We start from the raw sequence: 11,209 nt of genomic DNA, 5'->3' as shown, positions 1-11,209 counted from the left end.
TTGATGGAAAGTTACCAACATTCCTTGCATTGGAACTTCATTTGTTTATTGGTGATCAGATAGTGACTTCTCACTGAAGTCTCTACTATAGTTATATATAATCAGTTCATAGTATTTACAATTTATACAAACTAGCTAAATGTATCTGCTACACCAAAGTTTGACAAGATTTTAACATACACTGGACCGATCAAAGAAAACATAAAAACAACATCTTTTAATTCAGGAAGCGTTGCCTTGAGTTTGATCGACTCCAAATAATTTTGCCATGCCAAAATCAGAGATGTTCGGATTCCAACAATACGTGCTAGCTTTGAGATCACGATGAATAATTTTAACCCTTGAATCTTCATAAAGATGTTGAATGCCTCGAGCAATCCCTCCAATAATCTTGTAGTGCCTTGTCCAATCCAACAGCCTTTGTTTATTAGGATCTGCACAAATATTCCATTCATGAGATTATGATCTCTAATAAGAGTAAATCAGTTTAATTAAACAAAAATTCATCCAAGAATTCTCAAACTTTATATTCTTATATATTTATTTAGATAAACTCTAGCAAACCAAAATCATCGCATGCATATAAACCATGAATAAAAAGAATTCAGATCAGATGAGCCTACCAAAAAGAATATAGTCAGGACTTTTGTTGGCTACAAATTCATAAACAAGTATCTTTTCTTCTCTTTCCATGCAAAACCCAAGAAGCCTAGCTAAATTTCTATGTTGAACTTGTGCAACCAGTTCACCTTCATTCTTAAATTGTTCTCCGCCTTGTCCCGAGTGTTTGGAGAGTCTCTTGACAGCTATTAGTTGTCCACTCGAAAGCACGCCCTGAATTTTCTCAAAAATTAAATGGTACATAATACAACAATTGATATAAGTTCCATGTTGTGAACTAGTGAAGAAACAAAAGCATCTTAACTTCATACCTTGTAAACCTCCCCAAACCCACCTTCACCTAGCTTATTAGCTTATGAGAATTTGTTTGTGGCTTCTTCAACTGTACTCAAATCAAATCTCAAGGATTCCACCGTGGTAATATAGTTTCAGCTAATAAGCAAAAGTGGTAGGTCTATCATATAAAATTATAACAGCAGATTATGCAAATAAGAAACAAACTAGGAGTAAGGTCTTTTCAATTCACACTCTTACTTTTTGGACCTTGCGCTGCAAAGTCATTCTTCTTCTTGCTCGCTCTTTTAATTAAGGACTTTTCAATTCACACTCTTACTTTTAGGAGTATGATCAATTGCAGCGGGCCAATGCAATTGGAACCACAATTGCAAAGTTGTCCCTCTTGAGATCCCACTACTTTCTCCTATGGATTGTGACTTCTCTTCCATATGGCTCAGGGTTTGCCATAGATTCCGTGAAAGAGGACTTTACCTTGTTAATGAGTTGTTCTCATATTTTTAATACTAAAAGACAAGTTAACATTATTAGAGTTCGGAGGCGGGATGATGATGACTTTGTTTTGGAAGCAGAAATAATAGCCCTTAAGCCATCTTGTGATATTTTTATATTGATCGTGGAAGGTGCCAAGAATGTCTAGTGGAGATAGGTTTCACCTATTGAAATTGTACCCTCTTCGGCAAACTTATCACATATGACATTCTTGCCACTTTCACGATGAATATTGAAATATCACTAGAGGGCTTAATAGCTACTATTTGTGATTCTAAAGCAAAGTACTCATCATCATACCTCCGAACTCTAATAATAATAGAAAAATATGCGAACAAACAAGTCATTAACACGGTGTCTTTAACGGAATCTATATGACAAACTCAATGCCATATGACACTTAAGTAACACTAAAATGGATATCTTCATCCTACAATTCAATAAAATGTTTATAAAAAAAATTGTCAGTGCAACAAAGTAGAATAATAAAAAAAACAACACAAAAGAATGTAAAAAATGATTAGAGTTTGCAGCTTGCAAATGTCTAAGCAACAATACTTTTTTATTTTAAATGATACACTTGGAATAAGATTAAAAATACACCCACAAAACCTAAATGCATTACAATTTTGAATAAAGCTATCCATGAAAGGTTAACAGGATTTCAAAAACATAAACTCAATCTCAAGAAAGCTTGAACGCCATGCAAAGCACAATTTCAAAATTAAATAAACCCTAAAAGAAACACGCAAACACACAAAATACCTAAAATCAAAACGGCTATTTACATAAACATTGTCATCCAGACACGCAAATAAAACCCAGCAATTAGAAAACAAAAATGAAATTGGAAAGTCTAACATCGGTTGCGTAAAGTAAGCTTCAAAGTAACGTAAAATGAGTGAAGTTACCTAAAACGGAGAGGCCTCTCCGGAGGTGTAATCGTCGGTGGTGATTGATGAGAAGAGGGTGAGGGGCGGTGGTGATCGATGAGGGTGAGGGACGGTGAGGTTCAGCTAGGGTTTCCTTTCCTATCTTCATGTTAGAGAGAAGCATTGGATGAGAGGGAAAGAGAAACGTGAAATAAAATGAATGTTGGCTGATTAAGTTTTGAGAAAAAAGGATATGCACTGAGTGTAAAATATTTTTACACTGTCAACCAATGACAACCATGCATCCAATTAAAACACAATTTTAATTTAAAAAAATTAATATGACATGGCAAGTGTAATAATTTTGATTGGATGTATGTGTAAAATTTGTTTACACGGTCGGTGCACTACCTTTAAACTCTTAAGTTTTTTAATTGAAATTTAATTGGTATAGACTGAGTGACAGGATAAAGCAGTTTTACATTGTCACAGTGAATCGTTATTAAAGTTTAGAGTTAAAAGGTAGTGCACTGACAGTGTAAAAAATCTTTACACTGTCATTCAATAAAAATATTTTATTCTGCCATATCATATCAGTAACTTAAAATTTACAGTATGACTTGACGCTTAACAAGGTCGTGATTGGTTGACAGTGTAAAACTTTTTTACACTGTTAGTGCATCACCCATTTTCTCTAAAGTTTAACTTTTATTTTTAATTATTTATAAAATAATATTTATCAATGGTTGTGATACACTGACTGTGTAAAAGAATTTACACTGACAGTGCATAGTAATTAATCTCTTTTTAATTTTCAGAATACAACTTTTAATAATATGATTTGCAAATTTTTAAAATAAAAATTATGATTTGGTTAATTAAAATAGGGAAAGGCTAACGAGGTACCGCAACACTAGTTAATAGATTAAAAGATAAGTTGAGTATTGTTCCTTAGATTAAAAAGATACACTCTTTATTCTGTGCAATGGTATCCCATTAGTTAAATAATCAGAGAAACATATTTTTGTATTTTTATAATTTTTAATGTTCAAGATATTTTTTTAAAAATAATTGATGTCTTTTTGAGGTATACAAAATGATAATATTTCAAATATATTTTTATTCTTTTTTATCAACTCATTATAAAATTTCAATCCAAAGATATTATCTATTTTCAAGCTAACGTTAAGATCTTAAAAAAAAAACACTTAGAAATAAATTGTTGGTTAACTTTAATTTTTTGATATTGATTGTCGTATTTAAAAAAAAATACTTATTTAATTTTCTTCCAATCATTATCATTTTCATACGATTTTGTTATATTTTTTACAATTCAATTGTATTTTGAGGTGATATACTACTGTTTTTTTTTACAACACTACCACAAATTTTACCAATTTCAAAACTCTTTATAACATGTTTTTTAATTCTTATCCTCACAAATTGTGTCAACACTATAAGTATTAACATGTGCCACTTCCAGATTTTTCTTTCATGCAAATCAATTCATAGGTTGTAGGATATTTTTTAGATGAATCTATGGAGATTGGATTTGCTATGGGATATGTATACATGGAATAGATAAATTACATAAATCACGCACAAAGACCATACCGTATACACAATTTTTCTGTAACACTTTTTACCAGATATTATAATAGTATATATTTTCTTTTGATCCCATGCTTATAAAGTTGATGTCTACATCAACTTGAAACTTATTTTGGTTTGATTCGCGGTAGATTTGGAGATGAAAAATCACGGGAATAGCTGATGAAGCAACAACAATTTTAAGTTCTGGAAATTTTTTCCAACAACCACTGTGTCGGACCGCCGCGCGCTGCCTGTAACATTCATCTGCTCCATCGCCGAGCTTCATAACATCCCCTCTCTATGAATCTTTTTCCTACTGTGTTGTTTTTTTTGTTTTCTTTAATGTTGATTTTTGTGGGATTAGAAAATGTGAGTTTTACTTTTTGAAAATAAAAGAAAAGTGGGATTAGAAGTTTGAAAGAAAATGTGAGTTTCAAGATGTGATAAATCACTTACACAGTATCATAATCAAGTATAGTAGACTATAGTCTATAGGTAACATAATCACTATATTATAGTAGATTGTAGGTATCATAATCACTACTATAAAAAAATAAATAAGTTAAACAATATGAATATAAAAAAACAATTAATAATAGAAAAGTCAAAGATATAAACAAAATTTTGATAATGACAAAAACTAAAATAACAATTTTTTATAATTTAATTTTATATTATAGAAACAACAAAATCTATTATGGTCTAATAATAAGTGAGGATAACTATTTAGAAACAATGCTATTGTATACGAACATTCATTAACAAAACATATAATTATGTATGTGGCTTCACTTCTACTATTTAAGTTAAATATTAAATAAAAAGTATTTAAAAATATGAAAGAGTGTTTTGGATAACACGGTCCTGTAACTTTGACGAAAAGCATGTCATAACATTTAGAATTATTATTTTATTTAATTATTATTATATTATTATATTTTGAAGTTTCTAAAAGAATATGTTATTAATTACAATAATATGCATAGTTTCTTCTCATTCTTGTGTTACTATGTCTTTGTGTAGTCTCCAAATTCTTGAGAAAAGAAAGAGATACAAAGAATATTGTCTGGTTTGAAAGAAATATAGTCTCTGTGTAGTAATTAACTTTGGAGATATGAAAGAGACAATGAATAAATGAATCACGCGAAACTCTAAACATTTATAGTCTCAAGGAAAATACATACTCCATATATTACACTTTGGCAGATAGGATTAGACATATTGACTAGACTGGACGTAAATATAATAATGTTTAAAATATATATTGCCGGAAAAATTAAATCTTAATAATATTTTATTAAAAATTAGATACGGGAAAATATTTATTGTTGATTTAGATATTTTTATAAACAATGCTTATAAAAAATAATATTTGTATACGGGAAAAATATATATTATTGGTCCAAAAATGAGAAAAATATGTGTCATATATTTAAAAAAAATTATGTCTCAGACTAGAATTTATGGTTGATATAATTATTTATCTATTTAATATTTTAATTTTGAAATTATTTTTAATTTAAGAAATAATATTTTTTAAGATAATATATAAAAAATTGAATTATATATTATTGATGTAAAACAATTTTAATTTTATTTTAAAAATATGTCTTTCCTTTAAAAATATCAAACTATTTTGGTAAAGCTATTTTGTTTTTCTTAATTATATTTTGAAAAGGGTTAAATACTATTCACCCCCCTGCCAAAGTAGCGAGATTCGGTTTTCCCCCTTATTAAAAAAAAATTTAGTCTTCGCCCCTTAGAAAACAAGATTCTGTTTTCAGACACCCCCTATTCCATGTTTGGCTGACTGGGCGTGGAGAATCTTGCTGACTGGGCATTTGATTTCCTTGTTTGGCTGACTAGACATATTTTTTTTATCTTTTTTATATTTTCTAAATTATTTCTATTAATATTCTTTAAAATTATTATTTTTTTACTTCTTTTATATATTATATTTTTTTACTTTTTGTATAAATCTATTTTACGTTTTTTTTAATTATTTATATTCATATTTTTTATGAATTATGTTTTTTATATTTTTATGTTTTTTAAATTATAAAAATATCAGTTTGGGCCTATACCCGTTTATGATGGAATAGTAGCCCATTCAATGAGCTTGTTTACAATTTATTAACATTAACATGCTTTGGCTCTATAAACACTCATATTGTGTTTGTGAAAAACAATGTGGGACTTTTAGCTATTGCAACATGCTGTCACCATCTTTGCAACTTGGAAGCAAACCCACCATAACACCTTGAAGCAAACCCACCATTGTTTCATCACAAACCAACCATAACAACTTGAAGCAAAACTTTGGTTTACCATCACCACTAAAGCAACACTGTGTTTCCTCCAATTGTGTTTCTTCAACCTTACCGATTCTTGCATCATTTGTTTTTGTGGCACTTTGTTGAGAGTTTCCCCCACCTAGATGACAGTTATCAAAAACACCAAAAGTTATAACGGTGCAAGGATCATGAACTTCCCAAGTGTATTGTTCATTCCATTTTGGATTAAAACTCTCGGTGATTGTTCTTGTTCTAACCCATTTCATACCGTATTTCGCTACACAGTAAGCATCTGTTGAACTTTTACCATTGCTTGTTTTCATTGGTTGAAGCCCTTGAGCACTCAATATTCCAACTTCAAGAATCCCAATTGGTTGCTTCCATAGTTGTCTAGCAGTTGTTCTTGTATCACTAATATACATTGTTGATTCATCAAGAACATGATATGCACCTTCAAGACAAACCGTCAACACGAGCTGTTCTTCAAACGGCTCGGCAGCTACAAACACAAGATCTTCGTTCCATGTCGGATTCGGCGTTTTAGTCGGACAAAGCTTGGTTTTAAGCACTTGTTGTCCAACTTGAGCTTTAACAAAAACTTGTGGTGGTTGTGATTTATCATGTGGCTCAACATCTTGAGCTTCAATTACGTTAACCCTCAAATACCAAACATACTCCACTGTGTTTCCGCCATAACACATAGCCATCAAGTGATGAGAACGGAAGCTGCGGTGCTCTTGGTCAGCTTGCATTCGAATACTTTGAGCGTGATATACCTTATAATCGTGAACCATTATCAGATAAGGCAAGACCATTATCCTTTGGTTCAATTCCATTTTGAGATTATGCTGCTTTCTAATCTTGACAAACCTTCACCTCGCTGAACGATTTCCTCAGTTGAAGACATACCGGAGCTGTGATCTTTCACCTTCAAGATGGGTTTCATTTGCTTGGTATGTTTGTCATATACTTTTAATTAGGATGTTGTTATAATGAACAAAGCAGTGAGAGAAGAAGAAGAGAAGAAATGGAGTTTGATGATAAGCTAACTCACTAATATGTATCTCTAATAGTCCCACATCGTTTTTTTAAGAAAGCATATTAGTGTATATAAAGCTAAAAAAACATATGATGTAATGACTTGAAAACAGGTTTACAGCAAATGGGTCATAAGTCCATTATGTTACAAATTAAAATTTTGTTAAAATAATTTCTAAATTTAAAAACAAAACGAAAAATATTAATTAATATATATTTAACAAAATGACATATAATTACAAAAAGAATTAATAAATATTTATAAAGTAAAAAAATAATTATATTATTACATGGCATTGAATTTGATCCAGTCAGCAAGTCAAACAATGCCAACTAGAAAGATTCTACTGCCCAGTCAGCCAAACATGAAATAGGGGGTTCCTGGAAACAGAATCTTGTTTTCTAAGGGGCGAAGACTAAATTTTTTTTTAATAAGGGGGAAAACCGAATCTCGCTACTTTGGCAGGGGGGTGAATAGTATTTAACCCTTTTGAAAACAAATATATGTACACCACACTAGTACCCGTGCGAACGCACGAGTATTTCGTTAGATGGTATTTATGATTCAAATATTTTTTATTAAAAAATGGTATACGGAGAGAAATAATTATTATTGATCTAAATATTTTTTATATACAAAAATTTACTATTGATCCAAATATTTTTGTAAATAATATCTAAACAAAAATAATATTTGTATACGGGAAAAAATATCTATTATTTATCTATATATATTTATCGAAAATGATATTTATGATTCAAATATGTTTTATTCAAAAATGCTATACGTGAAAAAAAAATTATTTTTGATATAAATATTTTTATAAACGTAAATTTACTATTAATCCAAATATTGTAAATGTTATCTAAGCAAAAATAATATTTGTATACGAAAAAAATTATTATTGATTTAAATAGATTTTACGGGTGCTAGACATTTTTTTATACATTCAATTATTATTTTTTCACGGGAACTAGATATTTTTCTATACATTCAATTTTATTTTATTTTACGGGTACCAGACATTTTTCTATACATTCAATTATTATTTTTTCACGGGTACTAGATATTTTTCTATACATTCAAGTATTATTTTTTTATGGGTACCAGACATTTTTCTATACATTCAATTATTATTTTTTCACGGGTATCAGATATTTTTCTATACATTTCAATTATTATTTTTTCACGGGTACCAGATATTTTTCTATTAAAAAATATTCATCTGAAATAAATGCGCGTCCCGTACCAGAACCCGTGCGAACGCACGGGTTTGTTACTAGTTTTTAAATAAAAATTATGATTTGGTTAATTAAAATAGGAAAAGGCTAACGAGGTACCGCAACACTAGTTAATAGATTAAAAGATAAGTTGAGTATTTTTACTTAGATTAAAAAGATACACTCTTTATTATAGTGCAATGGTATCCCATTAGTTAAATAATTAGAGAAACATATTTTTGTATTTTTATAATTTTTATTGTTCAAGATATTTTTCTAAAACATAATAACAATTAAAATAAATAAGATATTTTTCTTGTGACCGAAGTTAGGGTTTAAGTTTTTCTATGAATAAAGTTTAAGTCCATTTCCCCGACTCCCAATCTCAAGCCATTATTGTCGATCTTCCTTGCAGTAGCTTAATGATTAAGGTTTCCTTGCTAGCATCTTTCGCGCCGCCATGCTTGAGGTATAGCTCCTTTCTTAATAACATTGGTGACAATAAGTTTGTTTAATACAAGTTATTATCTTGTAAGTTTGTGACAATAAGTTTGTTCCGGGTTTTGAGCTATGACATTTTTGTAATATTACGTCACTAATTACTTGATAATTTTTGCATTGTTTATTTGGATTTGAAATATGTAAAATTTTAGTTATTGTTATTCTTGTAGTAAAAAATGCATCGGTATTACCTAAAGAGGAAATGTGTTTGGTTGCGAAGGGTTGATTCCCTTGAAGGGCACAAGTGTTATGATAAGTGACACAGGTTCGAAATTTACAAGAAAATGCAGCTCTGGATATACCTACAGAGAAAGTTGTTTTGAAGGCGTCTTCTTCTATTGTTGCTCTTTTATTTTATACTGGTATTCAACTTTCCAATCCATAAGATATTTCTTTTACTCTGTTATTTCAACAAAATCATTGCTTTATTTAAATACAGGGAGCAAGAGGTGACTCAATGTTGTGGTGTTTTCATTGAAAATGATGCCAGTAATCGTCATACTGTTTTGACCAGTGCTGGAAGATAAATTGGTTGGAAGATAAATTTGTTGATAATCTTAAGGTTGGTGTTTATCAGGAGTGGCCCTGAGCATGGGCTCGCGGGCGGCAAAGAAAATTTTCTATTATAAAAAAATTTGTTAGAATTTTAAAAAAAAAAACTATTTAACAAAATTATAGAGCCACTACAAAGTCAAAATTAATTTAAAAAAAAATCCCGTTAATAAAATATAGAGTAGAATAAAATCAATTAATTCTCCTAAAATAAAACCAATTAATATATCCATAATTTTAGCAACTAAAGAATTTAATTGAGGCACTAAAATTAAAATAATGATATAGAGAATATTTTATATTATTGATAATGTTATTTGATATGTTAGAAATCTTCAGACAGTGTCAAATTTGGATTAAGCTGTTGATCTTGATGGTGAAATTTTGTTTGAAGAATTAAAAGTTATTAGATAAGTTTTAACAGTTGAATCAAAATCAAGTTATATGATATTAGGTTCTTTAAAGATTTTTAATTGTTTTCCTAATGCATGCATAACTTATAGAATAATATTGACTATTCCTATTAGTATTGCATCTGCTGAAAGAAGTTTTTCTAAAATAAAGTTATTAAAATCTTATTTGAGATCTATTATGTCACAAGATAGATTAAATAGTCTTGCGTTGATTTCATTTGAAAATAAATTTTTAAGAACCTTTATTATGACCAAATTATTAATGATTTTGCAACAAAAAATAAATTTTTAACAACCTTGATTATGACCAAATTATTAATGATTTTGCAACAAAAAATGCTAAGAGGATGATATTTAAATAATTTTAAAGGTTTGATCAATTTTTTTCTAGAAAAAAAATCAGATAAAGAAGAATAAGAAGAAGAAAAAGAAGAAGAATAAATCTCTTTATAGTGGTTTATGTTTTGATGTAGTATAAACATTGATTCAAAGATTCATATTTGTATTTTTTTTGCATAATGTAAAATGAAAATGTATTTCTTTTATCAAATTATTTCTTTTATCCTTATGTATTTATTATTAAAAAAAATTATAAAGGCACCACTCTTTTGATTCGTCCAAGGCACACAAATTTAAAGGACCGACCCTGGTATTTATAATTCATGCAATTTGTATATTATTTTTATGCATTTAAGAGGAAATATGTTTAGTAGCTTGGGGCAGGTTCCCTTGAAGGGCACAGGTGTTATGATAAGTGGCCCAAGTGTTATGATAAGTGGCCTAAGTTCGAAATTCACCAAGAAAATGCAGCTATGGATATACATACAAAGAAAGTTGTTTTAAACTCTTTTATCTTATTCTCGTATTCAACTTTCCATTCTATAAGCTATATTTCTTTTACTCTAAGGTTCTAAATCTACTCATAAGAATTGAAGAATGATAAACAACATGGAAAATTTCTTAATATTCGTGCAAACGCACTGGTTAATATATATTTTTTTACAATTAAAAAAAATAAAAGTAAATATATATTAAACAATGTATATTCAAACACAGAAAAAATGTATTGTTTTTTAATTATTCACGTTACTAAAATATTTATTTTAAAATTATTTTTAATTTGGAAAAGTGAGTTATATAATATTGATGTAATCATTTCACTAATATATATTATTAATGACAAATATTATTTTTAAATTAATGAGTGAATTTTTTTTTTCAAATGGGTAGTGTACCTCCAACCAATCACATGATTCCATCACATTTAACACATTTAATTATTTATTAAAATATTACAAATGTTTGTTATTTTCAAAGC

The 11,209-nt window shown here is 29.0% G+C and overlaps 1 protein-coding gene across 4 annotated transcripts; it reads right to left on the bottom strand.

Moving 5' to 3' along the window:
• On the bottom strand, positions 1 to 2,479 carry LOC131612706 (cysteine-rich receptor-like protein kinase 11). Of its 4 annotated transcripts, XR_009287458.1 has the most exons (5): positions 2,319 to 2,479; positions 1,156 to 1,837; positions 933 to 1,053; positions 624 to 834; positions 1 to 434 (listed from the first exon to the last, which is right to left on the bottom strand). XR_009287458.1 is itself a non-coding variant. In XM_058884468.1 (2 exons), the coding sequence occupies exons 1-2, from the start codon at positions 862 to 864 to the stop codon at positions 223 to 225; spliced, it is 453 nt and encodes a 150-aa protein (XP_058740451.1). In that variant the 5' UTR covers positions 865 to 924; the 3' UTR covers positions 1 to 222. The 4 variants fall into 4 exon arrangements, 1 of the variants encoding a protein (XP_058740451.1); XR_009287457.1 differs by having other exon boundaries at positions 933 to 1,837; XR_009287459.1 differs by lacking the exon at positions 1,156 to 1,837.
• Positions 2,480 to 11,209: the final 8,730 nt, after the last annotated feature.

Source organism: Vicia villosa, linkage group LG6 (assembly GCF_029867415.1).
Source record: "Vicia villosa cultivar HV-30 ecotype Madison, WI linkage group LG6, Vvil1.0, whole genome shotgun sequence".
Lineage (NCBI taxonomy): Eukaryota > Viridiplantae > Streptophyta > Magnoliopsida > Fabales > Fabaceae > Vicia > Vicia villosa.
The sequence above is the reverse complement of the archived record's forward strand: the minus strand, read 5'-3'. Positions and strand labels throughout refer to the sequence as shown.